Source organism: Neurospora crassa, linkage group III (assembly GCF_000182925.2).
Source record: "Neurospora crassa OR74A linkage group III, whole genome shotgun sequence".
Lineage (NCBI taxonomy): Eukaryota > Fungi > Ascomycota > Sordariomycetes > Sordariales > Sordariaceae > Neurospora > Neurospora crassa.
In genome coordinates this window covers 4,696,624-4,716,291 of record NC_026503.1, presented here as the reverse complement: position 1 = coordinate 4,716,291, position 19,668 = coordinate 4,696,624, and the positions used below count along the sequence as shown (strand labels likewise).

General features: G+C 53.8%; 4 protein-coding genes across 5 annotated transcripts; 2 read left to right on the top strand and 2 right to left on the bottom strand.

The window, feature by feature from the left end:
* The first annotated feature begins 206 nt into the window (after window positions 1-206).
* On the top strand, window positions 207-4,954 carry NCU08230 (hypothetical protein). Its single transcript, XM_954227.2, has one exon. The coding sequence runs from the start codon at window positions 660-662 to the stop codon at window positions 2,784-2,786; it is 2,127 nt and encodes a 708-aa protein (XP_959320.1). The 5' UTR covers window positions 207-659; the 3' UTR covers window positions 2,787-4,954.
* A 2,440-nt stretch (window positions 4,955-7,394) lies between these two features.
* On the bottom strand, window positions 7,395-9,645 carry NCU08229 (hypothetical protein). Its single transcript, XM_954226.3, has one exon. It carries the CDS (start codon window positions 9,236-9,238, stop codon window positions 7,793-7,795), a length of 1,446 nt encoding a protein of 481 aa, XP_959319.2. The 5' UTR covers window positions 9,239-9,645; the 3' UTR covers window positions 7,395-7,792.
* A 3,897-nt stretch (window positions 9,646-13,542) lies between these two features.
* Window positions 13,543-16,882, bottom strand: NCU08228 (UDP-glucose dehydrogenase). The gene is made up of 3 exons (XM_954225.3): window positions 15,781-16,882; window positions 15,271-15,719; window positions 13,543-15,214 (listed from the first exon to the last, which is right to left on the bottom strand). The coding sequence occupies exons 1-3, from the start codon at window positions 16,127-16,129 to the stop codon at window positions 14,015-14,017; spliced, it is 1,998 nt and encodes a 665-aa protein (XP_959318.1). The 5' UTR covers window positions 16,130-16,882; the 3' UTR covers window positions 13,543-14,014.
* A 446-nt stretch (window positions 16,883-17,328) lies between these two features.
* NCU08227 lies at window positions 17,329-19,591 on the top strand. 2 transcript variants are annotated; one of them, XM_011395653.1, is made up of 4 exons: window positions 17,329-18,112; window positions 18,248-18,297; window positions 18,371-18,771; window positions 18,869-19,591. In XM_011395653.1, exons 1-4 carry the CDS (start codon window positions 17,953-17,955, stop codon window positions 19,221-19,223), a joined length of 966 nt encoding a protein of 321 aa, XP_011393955.1. In that variant the 5' UTR covers window positions 17,329-17,952; the 3' UTR covers window positions 19,224-19,591. The 2 variants fall into 2 exon arrangements, with proteins under 2 accessions (XP_011393955.1, XP_011393956.1); XM_011395654.1 differs by having other exon boundaries at window positions 17,729-18,297; window positions 18,869-19,272.
* Window positions 19,592-19,668: the final 77 nt, after the last annotated feature.

The following is a 19,668-nucleotide window of genomic DNA, read 5'->3' as shown; positions in this document are numbered from 1 at the left end:
CCTAATCTGTGCATTTAATGCTCGCAAAAGACAGTGGTTAGGCGAGATTTCCAACGAACGGCCCGAATTCTTGTGGTATATTTTGTATGGACAAGTCACTGTCCAGAAGGTAAACGAAGGAAGCAGTCTCCCATCCAGGATCACCACCACCAAAGGACTTCTCTCCATATTTTTCACGAATCTCCACAAATCTCATCACAAAACGAGCAACGTTCAACCAAGCTTTTGCCAACCCCCGCTTGATCTGCACGTCCACCTTGGGGCATCCGCTATGCAGGGGGGGGAAGAAAGCAGCGAGGGTCTCCGCCACTGCACTACATATGTACCTACATACTCTACATGATATGGCAGGAAACTTGCATGTCATCTCGAAAACTGTGGATGAAGAAGGGGTCAAGCCCATGTCCACTAAACCTTTCCTGGAAGAATGAACCGAGGGAAAGCTGTACATCCAATACTCTATCCATCCAAATCCACTCCAGAGGCTCGAGGACCGGTGGCAGTCCCCGGTACTTTGTCAGAGAAATCGTGATTCGAGTAGTCTGGCTTGGCTTGCTTGTAGTCTCGCTCACCTTTGTTTGATTTGACACTCGAGCCTTTTCATACAGTCCATTGTCACACATCTATTGACATCTCGACACCTGAAAGATTTCACCACCATGATTGTCAGGGACCTCAGACGTCTCTGCCTCATCATCGGTTCCCTTCTCTGCCTCCTCTCCATCACCCGCATCATCTGGGTGTTCCCTTCTCTAGCCGGGACGAGCGGGACCAGAATCCTAACCTCCCTCCTCGGAGACACTTTTGGTGGTTCCGACGGGCAAAGCGGCTCCTCATCATCAAGAAACCAAGTACCCTACCACGGCAGCAGCGGCAGCAGCAGCAGCAGCAATTCTTCTTCTTCATCATCATCATCCAAAGATGGCACCGCCAAATCCTCCCAGACGGGAGCTTCAAACGGCGACAGTACGACGACGACAGATTTGAACATGCACCACAGCCATCAAACAATCTACTCAGTCTCCACCCCCAACGGCGCCTACTTTCGCATCCAATTCGCTTCTTTCTCTTCCTCCTCCTCCTCTGATGAGCGAGAAGAGGAAAACATCATCATCACACCCGCTTTCAACCCCAACATCATCCCCCACCCCACCCGACCAGGCATCTTCATCGTCGTCGCGCAAAAGTGGCAAGAATCATCATCCCTTTCCGCCAACTCCGACTCCTCCTCCTCCAACACAGGTACCGACAACAAGAAACCACCACCACCACACAAGTTTCAGCACGTAACAACCTCGTCAGAAGTCCACTGTCTCGCTTCTTTTGTTGATATCCCCTCTTCCACTTCCAATCCCAGTTCTCCCAAAGAGAAAATCCTCCGCTGTCTGCCAGAGCACCCGCCCTACCCGCTCCTGATATCCGCCACACCGGGAAATAACTGCGTGGGCCCCCTCCTGGGAGTCTTGACGTTTAATGTCGGTCCGCATGATGCGCGAGTGTTTTACGGAGGGGACGGCAAGCCGTATACGATTTTCGGGAGCAACTCGCAGTTTACGTGCTTTGGGATGTGGATGCAGGATTTCCGGGTGGTGGTGGAGTGGTGGGGGGTGCAAGTGGGGGCGTTTGGAGCGGGGGAGGGGTGGCGGGTTGCGGGGGAGTTGCAGCGGCCTAGTAGGGTTCTACCTCTAGGAGCGAATAATGGGGGTGGTGATGAAGGGAAAGGAAAGGGGGGGAAAAAGGGGAATGAGGAGTTGAGGGCGGCGGGTGCTGGTGAGAATAAGGGTAACGGACTCGAGGAGAAACCAGGAATTCCGGCTGGATGGAGCGAGATAGAAAAAAACTGGTTCGTGTTTTGGGCGCCTCCCCTTCCACTTGGCTCTGGCTCCTCCGACTCCTCCCCAGACTCATCCCACCACAGACCCCAAAATCAACAGCAACTCCAGACATACATCCATTACGACTTTTACCCGCACCGCTCCTTCGCCCTCTTGCGCGATGACGGGTCCGCCACTGCACTCCCCTCTTCTACCCTTTCTGCCGCTGTCGACGAGAAATGTCTTTCTCACTTCTTGCCTCCCTTACCATCGGGAGAACCAGTGTCAATCCACCAATCGACCAACTCACTGCGACTCACCCTGTGCAATCGCTCCGACCCAACATGCGTGGTGACGGAGGAGAACACCTACGTCTTGACCATGATCCAGTACAAGACGTTTTACCACTTTCATTCGGAATATGAGCCGTACGTGGTTTTGTTTTCCCAGAAAGCGCCGGGCTTTGAAGTGTTTGGGGTGTCGCGGAAGCCGCTGTGGATCGAGGGGCGAAAGAAAGGAGAGAGAGGAGAGGAGGGCGGACAGGAGAGAACGGACATGTTTTATGTGACTAGTGTTAATTGGCGTGATTATCACGGAGACGACGAACAAGGGGCGGGGTATCATGGGTATTTGGATGATGTTCTGGTTATCGGGTTTGGCATTGAGGATAAGGAGAGTGGAGGGATTGATGTGCTGGCTGGGGAGTTGGTCAAGGGGATCGGGATTTGCTCCGAGGTTGTGGGTGAAGTGAAAGAGCAGGCGGCGCCGCCACAACAGCCGATTGAGAAGCCGATGGATTCGATCGGGTCTGATGGGTTCCCGGCTCAGGACATGTCACTGGAGATTCCGGCTGATTTCCCGGCCGATTTCCCCGCGGCTGCTCCAGCTACGGAACCGGTGCAAGCGGATTTCGGTTTGGGACCGGGAGTGCAAATGGGCACTCCGCCGCCGCAACCTCAGCCCGAGTCGTAGAACGGAACCTGAAAGAGCACACAATACGATTGTATCCCAATCATGTCCCAGATCGTCGGGATTGCGGCGTCGGCCGTTGAGCGTTTCTGCCGCAGACCGACAAACACACAGATCGCGATCGCGCAGTCGAGTTGGGAAGGAACATGACGGACAAGACATTACCGGCGCCGAAAAAAAGCCACCATCCCGAGACACAAACTTTTCTTCTGTTGAGAAATTGGCCTGGAATGATACACAGCGCGGCGCTCACGTGGGCTGCACAGAAACACCACACCTTCCATGTCATCATTATACCCACACTAGTACCACACGATCCGTCCACGCCACCACCATCACCATCAGCCGAGCGTCTTCTTCGCACTGTCTCTTCACACCACCACCACCACCACCACCACTATCGATCTGAAGGAAAAGATGGTGTATGACATGGGCTGCCTTCAGCCAGCCTTGCCCAGTGTCCTTCCTTTGTGCTTCTCGCTCGCATTTGCGCAGTGATGGTTGGAGACAGTCGCACACTTTACCGAACCCTCTTACACTGCGCGCAACCACACACTAGCACACAAGACTACAAGGGCGATACAAAGTTGGTGTCTGGTGTTCATGTCGGATGCCGTCCGTCGTCACTCATGGCCGAATGCGTTCGACGAATGCAGGTGTGGCAGTTCCGACATACGCCAGCTCTATACAATCTGCAGCCAGAAGCAAGCAAGGTTAGAAGAAGGTGTATGCAGGTGAAACACTGAGCCATTGATACGGCGGATGCCTCTACCTCTACCTATCTGCCACGGGACTTGGCATTAAAAAGTTTTTATCGTCAGGTGTTCAATATTTCTCTGTCGCTCCATCAAGTATCCGAGTTCCTTCCGGATGTGGTCTGGCTGTCACAATCCGTAGGTATCAAGGGATGAGAAAGACGTGTCTTCTCTTCAAATGTCTTCTCAGTTTCTCCATCGTCTTCGCTTCTTCGCTTCTGTCCTTTATTCGATGCCGAAGAACTCGGGTGCCTAATCCAACATCGGCTTCATTGTGAGTACCAGGCAGCGAGAATAGGATATTTCTCGCTACTCGATATCCGATGATGGACAGGGTGATTTCCTCGCTCCGTCAGTGCGAGGTTACTGTCAAGTCAATCCGAGGACACGAACACAATCACCAAATCTCGCATCCTCTGTAGGGCTCACATCTCCTTTCCCATCACACGGTCTGGCAACAGACACAACTCAGCTGAAAGTCGCAAGTACGCACTCAAATCATCAGGTCGTCAAAAGCAGTGGAGGACAACAGGGGGAAAAATAAGCGCTTGTGCGGCGCAGGTACACTACATCTTACCTCCACAAGTCGCTTACGCTCCACTTTCAGTTCGGCTGCGATCTGCAGACTGCAAGGGACAGTCCCTATGCTTACGCAGTGGTCATCCTCGGGACACCATCACGACCATCATCATCTTGTCTGCTCATCTCTCTGCTCACCTTGTCAACCCCCTGTTTTCTCACCTGGACACACCGATACCTTTGGAACAAGTCACTAGGGTATGTCAGAGTTTACACCAGCCTCGCCTCGTCTCATCATCCGCTACTCAGCCACGTTCACGACCTCGCGGTGAGCGCCGCGACTCGAGATCCGTGACTCGTGATAAGGTAGCCTTGGCTCGAGTCCGTACCCGTATGGACGGTGAGTCCGGTGTACCATGGCCACAAGGCCTGGTGGTTCGGCGTACAATTGTGTTCAGCAAGTGACGTTGCTCGCTACGGTGCGGCTGACGACCAGTCTCTCTAAGACCGTGTTGTGTTTATGCCATACTGAGACTGGAGTCGCGGTTGGAAGGTGGATTGAGTGTTCGTGTGGGCGGTCGACCATTGACCTGGACGAGGCTAGTTGTGGCCGGGTAGATAATCTGCCGTTCCAGCCGAGTTGGCCGGAGGGTTCGATGAGACTGTCCATTTGGGATCCAGACGAGTGCTATGTAAAGGACCTTAGAGAAGCGGCTGGGAAGGTGAAGGACAAGGTTGCCTAGAAGATTGCTTGGGTGCTGCTCTGGGGTTTTCAGCATACATTACAAGGACAGCGAACATTTAAAGGCACCAAGGACCCGGTTCAGTAGGAGTTTACACACCTGTAATGCCAGATTCTTTGCTTGAGTGAGTACCTTCTCAACCGTAATTCTTCCCGTGCATCTCTTTCTTCAAACTCTGGTCCTTTTCCTTGCGTCGCGATGTCTGTTTACAAGGTATGTACCTAGGGTAGGTCCCTATTTGACCCCTAGCAGAATAGAGTAACAGCATCAGTTGAATACAGGCCTGTGGGGTGACTGCAGTCCTTCCTCCCCTCTCTCGACACACAATGTCAAAACAATAGCATTATACGATTCCGCGTCTTTCTTCTTCCTGGCAGAAGGAGGCAAGAGCACCTAGAACACGTGGTTGTTTCGCTTCGTTTCGCTTCGTAAATATGCCAACCTCTCGAAACCGAAACCGAACCGTTCTTTACAACACTGCAGCGAGGCATGTAATCTCCTAGAAGCCAAGCTGGAAAGCGGCCTCCAGCAGCTGAACCACCATCATCATGCTTTTATCGCATCTATAGAGTCGACGTGCTTTTGACACACACTAGGTACCGCGAAAACGGCCCCCAACTCCACCCACTCATGGTCCCAAACCCAAACCCAAACCCAAACCTAAACCCAAACAGCTGCTGCCTGCGCCCCCCTCGCGCCCGCCGACACTTTTGCGTCTTCCACATGCCAGTTCCGCGCCGCATCAGCGCCGATAGTCATCTTGTCTGTCTGTCTGTCTGTCTGTCTGTTTCTCTCCACAGGTGGCTCACCCTCGGCCTTTTGTTTCGGGTGGTTTTCAATGTCACTGTGCTAAGTTTCTCACCTTGTTGGGTGACCGATGGCTCGTCCCAAAAAGGAAATGCGGCGACCTAGTGCCTTAGTGTATAGAGCGTGTAAGTCATTGGACCTGACCTGACCTGACCTGACCTGACCTGACCTCGCTGAATGGCTGGCAAGGAAGACTTGACTGGCTGGCGAGACCTGCTAGAGTAGTGGCTAGCGTAGCGTAGGCGGCAGTGCTTGCACAGGGGCCCGGGCCCGTCGGGGAACGCTGCAAGAAAAACAGGGTCCTTGAAGTCTCGGAAAGCAGGGACCGTACGTAGACTACAGGGCGTGCAGGGCGTGCAGGATTGGCAGGCAGGGTCTTTGCTAGCTCAGTCGCTGGGAAGCAGGCGCAGGCGTGGGTGCCTGGGCGGTGGTGCTTCTTGCTGGTGCTTGCTGCCAGGTGGTGCTCGCAGGGTCCTGCTGGTGTCTCTCGGTAAGGAGGGGTACCTATGCATACCCTAACAGAAACAAATACAACTTTGCCCCAAGTCTGTTACTGCACAGTGACGCTTTTTACAGTACTTCCATGTACACAGACAGGGACCTACCAGTTAGACACGCGCCCACGCGGGCAAAACTCCGACGGCGATCTCCTCCGCTTTCTCCTTCTCGGCCCACACTCCGTGAGGGCAGTCCGTCTGCCAGGACACCTCGTGGGCCAATGTCGTCATTGCTCAAGGAATGCGCGCAGGCAACATAACATCAAAAATGGTCATTGTTTGGTAGTCCTTGGCAGCTTGGGTTCATGAGATCCCAAACTAATGGCGCAGATCATTCGCTACAAGGAGGGCAAATCGGATACACCCAAAGGGCAAAGGCCCGTCTGCCCGCCCGAAAGTGCAAACAAAAACAAGATCCAAGCAAGAAAAGCAGTGAGTGAGGCGATGACGATAAGGTAAAGATGAAGATGAAGATGAAGATGCACATCATCCAAGACCCCCTTTTTTCTTCTTTATTCTCGCAGTTTGGACACGAGGCTTGAAAATTCGCCACTAGTAGGAGTCCACAACCAAGAAACGGGGACCGAATCTCGTGATATATACAGGGTCATTTATGATGATCTCTTCGTGTTGTAGTGTTGGTACGATGCTACCTGTTCCTGTTCTATTAAAGTCAACAAGATAGTAATGAACCGAGCCGCCGAACACAACGCTCCACTACACCACACTACACTACCACGGTAGGATACGATGCTTCTCGTCATCGTACATGTAAACTTAAAAGGAAAACCGGGATACGTACGACCCTTAAAGATCGTCGGTTACAACCGTGTTCAACTTTGCATCAACCGACTTGTATCAAGCAACCAACTTGTATCAATCACTCCGCTGGCTGGCAGGCGGCGGTACAGCGGCATGTACAGCGGTATGTACAGCGGTGCGGCGGTGCGGCGGTGCCTGAAATGCCAAGCATTCATGAGACAGACAGCCTGCTGACCATTTGCTTTGCGACTATTCGACTGTACTATGTACACGTAGTGTAAAGGTAAAATGCATGGAGGGTCGTGATGCTACATCGCCAAGTCGCAACGTCAATAGGAGTGAACTCACTGTATGGTACTTTTTTTTCGACGCCGCGATTGACCCCAAGAGGTTGGTAAGTGGCAGAGTAGGAGCCCTCACAGGGCAGGTGGGCGCTACTCATGCGGAGCGATGCAGAGCGTAAGCGCGGCGTTGTAGTGGGAGGTACATGTAAAGTGAGGGTTGGGTTGGGGTTGGAGGTGAAGGTGGGAATAACTTCATTTGGTGACATACACGTGAAGTCTTTATTCGCGTTGCAAAAGGGAGAAGCTGAATTATTGGGAGATAAATCAAAAGAAAAGTCACAGCGACGGTTGCTAGCAAAATGACAAAACGGAACAAAATGGTGCATATGAGCAAGGTCATGTTTGTTAACTAAGATAGCCTAAGGAATTCCAGACAAAAAAAAGAGAAAAAAAAAGGCCGATTCAAGTAAATGATCAGTAAAGGAATCGCGAAAACTGAATTGCGGGGTAAACACCACAATGCGACATCTTCCGAATAATACACTGGCACGACCTTTCGATCGCGCCGTCGAAGATTATGTTTTGTCGATTTTCAAGTTTCTGTTCATCGTGGTTGCTCCTCCCGTTCTCCCATGACACCGCTCAGTGATAATAGCTGTAGCGGTCCCCTTCCCATACCTTGGGGCCCCTCTCCCTTCCGTGCCGCGCAGTGCTTCCACCATTATCCCTCTCAAACCTGCTCCTCAACCGATCGTAATCGATACCTTCCACTGCAGTTCCGGTGAGAGACGAAGAGACGTTGCTCTCCCTCTCCCTGTCCCGAGTGGAAGATCCCCTGAGCCCCAAGCTCTCCACTGACCTCCTCAACTCCTCGACAGTCATGTCCACCTCCGCTCCCTTTCCCTTGTTGTTGTTGCGGTCCTTACTGCGCTCCTTGCTCTCCTCGCGGGCACCAGCGGGCTTCTTAAGAATGCCCTTGAGCTCAGGCTGATTGGTGCCCTGGTCAGTGCTCGGCTTGTTGGAGCGGCTGGCAATCTCGGCGTTCTGCTGCTTGATCTTGGACTCGACTTCATCAGCAAAGCGGACGCCGACGGACGAGGCGCGAGACCGAGATCCGCCCGAAACGGTTCTTGGGCGAGGTGTACGGCCGGCATCATCGTTACGAGAAGAGACGCTGTTCCTCCGGCGGAGTGACTCCATGCCGCTGGGGCCGTTGGGGCTGGATCCGTAGCGGCCGGGGTTGTGGCTAGAGAGGGGAGGGCGAGAGGAGGTAGGGATGCCGGTAGTGGCCGTGGTGGAAACGGCATCAGACGGCTTGTGAGCCCGACGACGTCGACGGTCCTCGTCAGTGGGGTTGCTCACGATAACATCGTAGCCGCGGTCGCTCTTGGAGTGCTCACGGTAGGGAATACTAGGGCTGCGCTTGGGGCTGGGTTCGCGATCGTGGGGGGAGCGCCGACGAGTCTTATCCTCATGAGGGACGCCGAGGGTCTGCGTGAGCACGACCGAGGGACGCGTATAAACATCCGACTTGTGCTTGCTGTCAGCTGGGCTGCTGCTATACTTGTAATTCGGGTAATCGTCGTTGTGTTTGGTGGAGCGCGCAGGGTCGGTGACCCGAGTTCCATGGAGGTAACCAGAGTCCCGCTTGCCTATGGGCGAAGGCTCCTTGGATTCGCGAGGTGTGGGCGGCAGATGCGAAGGCAGGTATCCGCCGTACCTGGGCTCGCTTCTGCTTGACGGATAGTGCTTCCTGATCTCCGGAACAGCGCACAATCCGTCGGGCCTGCAGGCAAAAACAGTCTCGTTGACAACCCGAGCGGAGGCGTCGTAGGTGATATCCTTGACGCACATCTTGTCGTTGTTTTTGGTACCAGATAAGAAGGTTTCTGAAAATGCTGGAGATGTAGGAGACGGAGGAGCAAGGTGTCCCCGGTGGGAATGTGAGTGCGAGTATCGACGATGAGGCTCAAACTCGGTGCCAAAGGCTGGTGATGGAAGAGGTGTTGGCAATGATGTAGTGTGTTTGTGATGATGTGAGGGGTCGTAAACTATGTTCTCGATTCGTACGTCCGGATACCGATCCATGAAGTCGATGTCAGTCGGCCGTGTCCGAGTTAAAGTTGTCCTTTGGGTACTGATATCTCAAAGACATGGGAACATGCAACGACGGTCGTGGTTGGGTTTGTGGGTGACAACTTGTCGATGAGACGGAGTCTGATGCGGCGAGGTCACTGGAGTATTGATATTGTTGTTGTGTTGAGTTGTTGTGTGGATCACGGGGCCTTGGCCTGATATGTAAATCTGTTTGGAGATGTTGGCAACAGATTGTGACTGACTCGTCGATGAAGATGAGGGTGAGGAGGTGAGGATCAAGGTCGGGCCAAGTGGCGGGCGGCCTGCAACTTATATGGACTTTGGTGTGTGGTAAAGGTGAGCCGGAGTCTCGAGAGGTGTCATCAGCTTCTACTTGGTGTAGGTGTGTATGTGGGCAGCCTGGGCGTGTGCCAGGCCACGCAAACTCTCACACTGTCCGCAGGGGCAGTTCATGACCCACGTACGAACTAACGGGTGTAGCGAAGAGATGCCTCATAGGTTCACCTCGATCCACACCCCTCCCCAGGCAGTAACTGATCATGCTTCAATGAGAATCCGGCGAACTCGACTGCCTCCAGGCCGCCGGTCGGCAAAAGAGTCACTTCTCAGCGAAGTGGAGGTGGAAGTGGAGGGTCGGGGGGGTGTGTGTAGTACGAGCTGCATCGCCCCCTGTCCAATCATCAACAGCACAGCCCGAGCCCAGAAGGGCTGAGCTACCTACTGCGGTTACGAGCAAAAGTTTTACCTCCCTGTCAAGTATCTTGCACTGACCACCAAAGCCAAAGCTTCGTGGGCACTGTGTGTCCAACGACCTGATCCACGGGTTTAACTTACCCATATCACCATAGTACATCGTGGTAACTCTTGTAATCAGCCGTTCTAGTACGGCGCGCCTTTTCTCTTCCCCATTTTTTTTTTTGCTGGGATGATTCCGGGGTTCTCCGCGCCGGTGGAAATCCCAGAATATGGAAGAAATGTTGGATCGAAGATAAACGATGACCGCATCAGGAAAAGGGTGGACATGGGAATGGTTACACCACACTGGCGATGTTGAAAGGGCAGGGATGACGAGCCAAGAGGGAGCCCAGACTAGGACGTCCTAAAGCCCTGTGATTTCCTGTCATCTTGTACTTTTTCCAGGCTTCACTCCCCACCATCACGACCCCTGGTTGCCCACCCCTCAACACCACCCTCGCTCCTCCCCGCAACCGTCCTGCCATCATTGTGGTGAAGGAGATGTTTGTCAATGTTGGCGACTGATGAAAGTAGGATTCCCTTCAGAGGCAACCCATTGGCTGTGCGAAGGATTCAGTATGCTCAAGCCGGAAGAGGTGGTAAGAAGGACAAAAGTTCACCACCGAAATGGCTGTCGCCAGGGAGACATGCTGCGCCAACATCGAGTTCGTTGATACTTTTCACTCTGGATGCAAAAGCCGGAAAAGCAGTACAGTGCAGACCTACCAAGTACGGAGTTCATCACCGGGTAGGACCTTCTTCCAAATTTCGGAGATCTTCTGACGACAGCACTTTCAGACCATGGTTCTCCGTTCGGCGTCCTGACTCACTGGAGTCCACCGTTCGTGTCCCGAGTCCTTCACATTGCCCTCCCTGTACGTACCGCATGTGTCGGACTCTTCTCAAGGGTGTGACAGGGCAGACAGGGGTGAGGACGACCCTGTCGCATCAAGCGCCACAGGTATTCGGCAGCCTGGATGAGCAGCCAGTCATCTCAACAAACCGCATTACGGTACCCCGCAACCACCGGCATGTCATCGCCATCTGCAAGTGACTAGCGTGGGTGAAAGCAGAGCGCCCGATTCGAGGACAGCGCTGGAGTAGACAATTGATGAGTGCAATAGGTGCGATTTGATCTCAGTGCAAAAGCAGGTACACACAGGGCAAACGTGCAGCAAACCATTGCTGGCGCCGCGGGGGCATTGCATCGTTGGACGAAGACCCGGCCTAGTGTACTTGCAAAGTGGAAGGTCTGGGGCTATGCTCTGCTAGATTGGTTCCAGCCCTAAAAGTGGGAGGACTTGGCTGGGGCTACCGTGGAGGACCTCAGGACACAGTGAGGGTCTGAGGGCGCTGAGCTTTTCCCCTTTGGGACAGGTTTCGCACCCTTTGCCAATCTAGAATGTTGATCATCGAGTCACTTGACGAGGACTGACTGGGTGATGTAATAAGGGTATCCGACATCTGTCTGTCTTAATGATGTTCAGCACGGAGTGAACCTCAGCCTCTGTTGCAGAAGGTTAGTTCCACGACAGTGACAAAAGGGCGTCTGCCAAACCGGCGTCTGCCAAGGCAATGTCGTGCCAGTCGCTTGATGGACCAAGCGCTGTGGCAGACGGTGGGAGAAGGAAGAGTGCTCCGGGAAAGCCGTATGTAGGAGTTTGGCAACGGTGCCGTTCGCGTTTCAGAACCAGCAAAATGAATACCAATCGAAGCGCCCAATGACCCGAAAGCATGTTCCTTTCTGGAAAGCAAAAGAAATTGCCAGTGCCATCTTTGACAGCTCCATCTTGGCAGTTTCTGGCCACCTTTGCTGGTACTTTGGGCTGGTGCATGGGCTTGTCGTACAAGACGATAATGATGACACAAACACGCCAGAAAGGCTGACTTTGGCTCCCAGATGAGCGTATTGATCGGCTGTTCCAAGTGTGTCGCTGGGCTAGGCATGGAATGATGCGGGCGACAACACCATCGCGCAGCCTTGTCCAGGAAGGTCCTTGATGTGAGTTCCTAAGCCGCATGACCAAGTTCCAGGCAGCATTACGGCAGAGAGGGGAGGTGCGATGACACGGGGGTTTGTCTGTGTCAAATGCTGACCGAAGTGAAGATGTTGTAGTGGATTGCGTGTGAGCTTCGTATGCCACGGCTGAAGGGAGCAAGGGCCAGCCCCCTGCATGTCTCTTCACTGCCCATCGACCTCTGCTCAAAGAAGAGGTGTAGGGAACGGCATGTGTCAATGAGATGGGGCTGGCCGCTCATGTTGGTCATTCCAGAAGCATCGTGTTCCTTCGGACCTCCTCGTAGACTCCCTCTTGGATGCCATGACAGAGACCAAATGTACACCCCTTGGGTTAGGGGGATGAGCTGACGACCTAGAAAGAAGCAGGCGGCTATGCCCACCAGTCAAAGTCCGGCTAGCCATTTGGAATATGAAGGATGGACGTTGAAACACCCAAGCCTGCAGCAATGCAGGTCTGTAGCCGCCAACTCAAAAGAGGGTCTCGTCTCGACTGGTGTCCTAGCTGCCATGCATGATGGTTGAGCTTCTTCCGGACGTGTATGCAGAACGCCGTTGCCGTCAAGGACGTGCCTCAATGGTGGATGGGGATATCGCCGAATCTCTCCGAAATGCCAGATTGGAAGTCGGCGACGTTGAAAGGGTCGAGAGAGGCAGCCGAGACATGGGACCTTCTCCAGTAGCGCGTCTATTGCGCTTACTCGCTTGGTCCGAGCACGGCCACCACCGGGGTTAGCCGCCAACAGTGGATGGTCGCAGTAGTATGACCTAGTCGTCGCAATGGGGAACGCCGCGGTGTGTCTTTATTGCCCGCCATATTCGTCTGGGGGTGAATGTGGGTGGCAGCCAACAGATTATGGACAATTAATGTGTGTAGCAACAGGCTGCGGTACTGCGCCGCGGTTGGTCTGGACTGTTCTGATTCTGTGAGTGTGTCAATTGAGTTAGCCCATGGCAGATTTCAGTATTCCACCTCGGTTGGCGTCGCAAGCTGAAAACGGGTGCAGATTGTTGTGGTTGTCAATGCAGTGAGTACCTCTAGGTAGGTACTAAGCTTGCGAGTGTTGGATCAAGAAACAGAAGGCGGGCAGGTAAGTACCTACGACTTGCCTCTAGCAGATGGCTGTTGACTTGGAATGTCGAATGTGTCAGTGTAGATTAGATGAGAGTGCCCGAATCGCGTGTTTGTTTGTTTGTTTGTTTGTTCAGTTGGCGGAAGGAGAGTTCGGACCGCTGCCGAGCATGGGAAAAATCTGCCAATGTGCGTCGGTCGGAGCGGAAGAATATCACACCACGAACAAAAGTCCTTCAAACCGGGCAGATGGGAAGTCGTCACGATTGCTGATGGTAGGTGGTTAAGTTCAGTTCTGTTAATCACGGTCACGCCGTTACGGAGAGTGAGGAGAGTGAGTGAGTGGTCTGCCTGTTGTAATGGGTGGGGTTGGGTGGGGTCCAGTGTTGCCGAAGTCGTTGGGTATCTTACAAAACTTTTCACAATACCAGCTTATCTGTGGCCCAAGAAAACTATGTGGCCTAAGCGTTACGGTAACAGAGCTGTATTAGGTTGGAAAGCGGAGTCCCCCTTATCGTCACTCATCCTTATCGGCGGGCAGGCACCAGCACCGAGCAACCCCCTCACTTTCTCAATTCCATCACCACAAATTTCAGTTTCGTCGCGACAAATGGAGAGAACAACGCAAAATCAATTAGACGTTCGACCTGAGAACGCAACAAATCGTCGCTAATCATCAGCAGAATAATCCTATCCAGCCCTTTCTTTTCTTCACGAAACCTGACTTGACATCATAAAAGCCGTCCAGTACCCTTGTCCCGTCCAATTGTTGTATCCCATGTCGCCGTTCAATTTGACCAAAAAGTGAGGCCGATGAAGCCGCTCAACCAGACGCCAAAAACACCCAAACTCAAAATTACCCGGTATATATTTCCGTTCCGCGCTCCGTCTATCATCCATCATCCATTACTCGTCCCTGATTACTATTATCAATTCGGCAAAGTCACTTGCCGATGCCGCGGACCTTGAACCCGAGCGATTGGAGCTCAATGGGATCGACGACGTTGCGCCCGTCAAACACCCATCGGGGCTCCTGCATCAGCGACGCGGCCTCAGCCCAGTTGACGGGTTCCTGACTGATTTCCTCCAGCATGGATGCCGCCAAACCAAAGATCTCGAATCCCTCAGCAGTAGCCTCGGGCTTGAGTCTGTGGAGAGGGTCCTCGTCGGTAATGTTGAGGTCGCGCGCAACCATGGCCTCCAGCTCCAAGATGGCCATCTCGGTGAGCTTGCCGTTAACAAAGGTCTTGGTGAGTGGCTGAGACGGTGTCTTGACGGGTTTCTTCGTCGAGCGACCGAGCTGGGCGCCGCGGAACTGCTTCCACTGGGTCAGGATGCACACAGCGCTCGCTTGCTTGACAGATTCGCGCCAGTTGCTGCAAATCTTGACACGCTCCAGTTGCGCCTTGGTCAAGCCGATCTTCTCAATCTCCTCCATGATCTCGTTTGCGGCGCACCCAGGGTCAAAGATGCCAATCTCCAATGGCATCTCCTCCGCCAGGCTCTTGATGATGTGCACCGCAATACTGTTGCGCGTGTCGTTGGTGCCGTCCTTGAAAGCAAAGCCCAGCACGGAAATCTTCTTTCCGCGCAGCGATCCGTTCAACTCCTTGACCACCCTGTGCGCATACCTCTCACGCTGATACTCGTTGATCTTCAGAATACCTAGCCAGTAGTCGGCGACCACATCCAGGTGCAGTTCCCTTGCCAAATACGAGAGGTTGAGGATATCCTTCTCAAAACAAGACCCACCGAAACCCACACCGGCCTGGAGGAACTTGGGCCCGATTCGTGAATCCTGTCCGAGGGCCAGGCTGACATCGTCCACATCCGATCCCAGACCAATCTCCTCGCACATGGCGCTCACCGCGTTCATGCTGCTGATACGCTGGGCCAGCATCGTGTTGGCGACAAGCTTCGACAGCTCACTGCTAAAGGTGTTGACAGTAATGATACGTTCTTGAGGAACCCACGCGGCATATACGTTCTTGAGACTCTCGGCCGCTTTCATGCCGGCCAAGGTGCGGGCACTGCCAATGAGGATGCGATCCGGGTGCATGAGGTTCTCGACGGCGGTGCCCTCGGCCAGGAACTCGGGGTTCGATAGAATCTCGAACTCGTCATTGGGGCGGTAGTATTTGAACTAGTCGCTGTCAGCATCCTGTCTCCAGTCAAGACATCTCAATCAAGGCCACTTACAATATCTTGAATGACACGAGCTGTACCGCATGGGACAGTACTCTTTTCAACAATGATGGCTCCCTTCTTGGCGTGTTGCGCCACGGTCCTGCTAGCACTTTCCACCATGCTGATATCGGCCATCGACCCGGCTCCCAGACCATAGGTCTTGGTGGGTGTGTTAACGCAGATGAAGATGACATCGGCCACCTCGATGGCCTCGTTCACCTTGGTCGAGAATACCAGGTTGGGACTGCGAGCATCGAGCTTGAAGGATCTAGGAAGCCCCGGAATCTTCACCGTGGTGTCCACCGTACCATCGCGAGCTGTCCTCACAACCTTCAACAAACCATCCTCGTGAATTGGGAGCTGGCTCGAGTTCCAAGCCGCAATTCGCTGCTCGTTCAGATCAACAACGTTGACCGTGATGTCTGGGTTGTGGTAGGCAATGACGGCGGCAGTTGGTCCACCTATATGGTCACAGTCAACAATCTTCTCTCTCCGCGGAACACATCGGACCGGAAAACATACCAACAAATCCTGCGCCGACGAAGCAGATGCTCTTCACTGACTTGGTCACAGTAGGGAGCACCTCGGCCACATCTACTCGTGGAGCAATCTCGACCTTCTCTGTCTGAAACCTCACCTTGAGCTCTGGCGAGCCTGACCGTGTGCTAGGCGGTGAAGTGTTTGCGCTTTCCGGAGACCACGGATGGGCGGTCCACGAGCCTGGTGTCGAGGCACCCGGGCTCAAAGCGGAAGCGAGCGACTGGGTGCTAGGGAGTGATCTAGTAAGAGGGCCTGGTGATGGGGTAAGCAAGGGCGACTGGGGGCCCTCCCGGCGGGAGCAACAGCAATGTTGAGTGTGGTTGGCGTCCATGTTGCCCCGATGTGCTGCTGATCACAGAGGAAAAGAGAGTGAAAAGAGGACTTGATACGTGTGTGTTGTCCGAATGTCTTGGAGCGATGTGCTTTGCCGCCAAGGGTTAAGGCTGTTAGGAGTGTCTCGGGGATATTGTTATATATCCTCTGTCTGGAAGAGGTGCTCGAGTCTGTACCCGATGCCGTGAGCAATTATCTTTGCCATCTCCCGAGTTTTCTAGCACCATGTCGGGCCACGGCTTCTCGTCACAACATGATTTCTTCATGGGCCCGACGCAGAAACACCAGCCTCGGCCAGGGGTCACCCATGACAGAAGCCATCACGCATCCGGGTGTCGTCACAGTCCATCAGCAGTCCGTCGGTTGTCCGCCTTCTCACCGGCACCATTGTTCCCTAGCACTGGGTGGGATTACCCATGATCCACCCATGCTGGACTGGGGCCAGAAAAAGTGCCAAGCTCACTTATTCCCTCGGGCATCTACCTGGTGTCACCACTTTCTGAACACCGACAGGTCCGGCACCTTGGGCTGGTCCCCGAGCCTCGTTCCCATTCGTCTCTTTCCCCAGGTACGCACCGCTCTGAGAAAGTGTTGTTTCAGCACGATAAAGTGGGGGATCTTCGTGACTGGGGGATGGAATACCCCTGGGTGCGGTAAGGACAAGTACCCACCGCGATGAATACCACACACATGTACATCCTCGACGATCCGGCACACAAAGCTAGCACCAAAAACATTGCTCCTGCATTCCCTCGACCCCCACCTTTTTTTAGTTTTTTTACGACTCGCCAGATTCGCACCCGCTACTGTGTTCTCCCACCCACTCACTCACACAATACATAACTTGAGAGATGAGTTGTGATCTCAGGGATCCCATAACCAAGGTCGAGAGTGGAGCACTGGTCTAGACGTTTCTTTCAGCTGTCCACAGTCTACGGCCACCTTGCCTTTTCTGCGCGTAGCTTCTCTCTTGCGCAATGTTACTGAAATGAGCCGATGAGAGGCCGCTGGTGATGATGGATGAGGCGATGATGGGCACATCTTGTCGCTTCCTGCCGCTCAAGCTAAACTCGTCCATCTGAAGGGCCGATCGCAATGCAACCGAGTTGGAGGCTTTTGTAAAGTCTGGGCTCCATTGCCCACCCGCAAAACAGTCCGGCCGGAGTTTGTTTCTTTGGCTGTCCCCAGATAAGAGGATCGGCGGCGGCTTTAAACATGGGGTTGGACGGGCTAGACAGGGGACACCGATGCCAGCAGCCAGGGCGGCCCCGTGACACTCTACGCATTACGGTTTAGTGCCTACTTGGCACGTGATGGGCCATGATTGTTTGCCAACGCGGCCGCAGTGCTCGATAGAGTGGTGCCGCTGAGCTGTCACCAATGGAGTCGCCGATCATACACTACACGGTCCCGGACCTGACTCGGCAGGGTCCTGACGCAGCGAGCAACCCCTGCTTCACATCATCTACACACTACAAACGCGATAAAGTCGGGCGAGATTAGCGATGGCGGAAATCCACCGTCTGACCGCCGCCATCACTAACGAACCGCCGACAAACCTTCGTTTACAACACAGCAATCGCCAACCGCTAGCAACGTGATAATGGACATGCTGGCCCTGTCAGAGCATCCCGGCCGCTCTTTCTCGGAACCATGGGATGCAGATGCGTGTGGTAGTACAGATGCGGGTTTGTGCTGCCCCAAACGACGCCCTCCCTCGTTTTCTTTCTTCGTTACCCAGAACCTACATCCTCCATTGATCCCGACTTCGACATTATCACTAAAGACAGCTCTCGAGATTGTTCCAGTTCGGCAAATGCAATGGCGGCGCTAGCTCTCCAACCACATCCACGCTTGTCACTGCTAGCACGTCTAGCAGTGCTGCTAGCTGTCGGCCTATGGGGCCAGACCACTGCCGGAGCCTACGATGCCACCGTTTGCGGGCAAATGGGTTACACGATACCTTTCAACAACATGACCTGTATGTCTCCGCTCTTCGTTCAGCACTCTTTCAATAGTCCAGTTCCAGTCAGCCTCAGCTCGCGTCTAGTCAGGCACGCCATACTTGCTTCGTTCAGTTCACACACCTAATCTTTCCACGCGAAATAACTCACAGTCAACGCCGATGCCTGGAACCCTGACGTCAAAGGATTCCAATGCATATCCGTAAGTCAATGACCCTTCTTCAGTTTGTCTTGTCTCACCTTTGACTGACTTTTCTTGTCCCCACTATCTTCAGGTCCAAGACTCACCGCCTGCTTTTGCGGCAACCTGGTCATGGTCGTCGAATCCAGAGATGGTCCACTCCTACCCCCACGTGAAGCTGACGGCTCCTGGTCTGCCGACACCCTTGTCCAACATCTCGGCATTGGTTCTCTCCGCCCAATGGTCCATGGGTCCGGGGTCGAAGCCTCGCCCGGCGCGGGTGGTTGACCATGACGGCCTGACCAACGACGGCACATCTGCCAATGTGGCGTTCGACATGTTCGCTGATCGTGATGTCGCCAAGGCACTCAACGAGCAGACTGCAGAGACCGAGATTATGATCTGGGTGGGGAAGTTTGGCCATGCAGAACCACTCGGGTTCGACGCGAACATGACCAAGACGTGCTTCACCCAGACTATCGGAGACGCAGAATTGTAAGTTCTTGCAAATCACCCGAGAAGCGGCCGGTCAAGGCCGCACTGTCCCGGTCGACGGCTGGGAAAGCAGACTCTAACGAAATGTTGTACCCAGTGTCTTGTATCAGGGCCATAACGAGAGAGGTACCGACGTCTTCACCTGGGTAGCGTCGGCCAATCAGACCACCTTCACGGCGGAAATATCGCCGTTGTTGCAATACCTATGGCGCAACGGCCTGGTATCAGCCAAATCTCATCTCGGCTTGGTGTCTTTTGGGTCGGAGGCGTACCATTCAGAAGGCACCGTCACCTTCTCTGCATCGGAGTTCGACATGGACCTGGTTGCGGGCGCGGCTCCGAAGCTCGCAGTCGGCCACCTGTGTTCTCTAGCGGCATCCACCAATCCTCCACAATGGCTGTTCTCTAGCGCCATCATTATGAGCGCTACTCTACTCTATCTGATATCGTAGCCAAGACATTAGCTAATACACTAGTGTGCTCCATAAACCTTATTCAGCCGAGTCGGTCAGTAACATGAGTGGCACGGGCCATTGCTGCGCAGTTTAGAGGGAGACTGTGAAGCTAGTGAGGCCGCGAACGATACAATGGACAAAGCGGTTCGCAGTCAAATCTGCGCTGCATCAGCCTATTTGCAGGCTACGGGGAAGGTCCTGGGAAAATCCAGGGCCGTTGCATGCTCCAGACACGCCTCGTAAGCGCCATCCCGATGCTTTAATATCCAGCATCCCTGTATCAAATTGCACATCACACAGCGCGGTACACTGCATATCTTTCCCTTCTCTTAATTAGCTTCAAGGTAGGTCGGATGTTGGGAGACTTGTTGCAGGTACACCGTACGGGACTCACCGCCCCTGGCCATGAAGGTACTTGGCCTAACTTTTCAGGGACCTGGGG

Bases quoted from the DNA above. Each gene is read 5' to 3' on its own strand.
- NCU08227 (XM_011395653.1), top strand. From the start codon at position 17,953: ATGGCGGCGCTAGCTCTCCAACCACATCCACGCTTGTCACTGCTAGCA. The intron at 18,298-18,370 runs GTAAGTCAATGA...CACTATCTTCAG, and splicing joins AAGGATTCCAATGCATATCC to GTCCAAGACTCACCGCCTGC. The intron at 18,772-18,868 runs GTAAGTTCTTGC...TGTTGTACCCAG, and splicing joins ACTATCGGAGACGCAGAATT to TGTCTTGTATCAGGGCCATA.
- NCU08229 (XM_954226.3), bottom strand. From the start codon at position 9,238: ATGGATCGGTATCCGGACGTACGAATCGAGAACATAGTTTACGACCCC.
- NCU08228 (XM_954225.3), bottom strand. From the start codon at position 16,129: ATGGACGCCAACCACACTCAACATTGCTGTTGCTCCCGCCGGGAGGGC. The intron at 15,720-15,780 runs GTATGTTTTCCG...GTGACCATATAG, and splicing joins CGTCGGCGCAGGATTTGTTG to GTGGACCAACTGCCGCCGTC. The intron at 15,215-15,270 runs GTAAGTGGCCTT...GACAGCGACTAG, and splicing joins CTCGTGTCATTCAAGATATT to TTCAAATACTACCGCCCCAA.
- NCU08230 (XM_954227.2), top strand. From the start codon at position 660: ATGATTGTCAGGGACCTCAGACGTCTCTGCCTCATCATCGGTTCCCTT.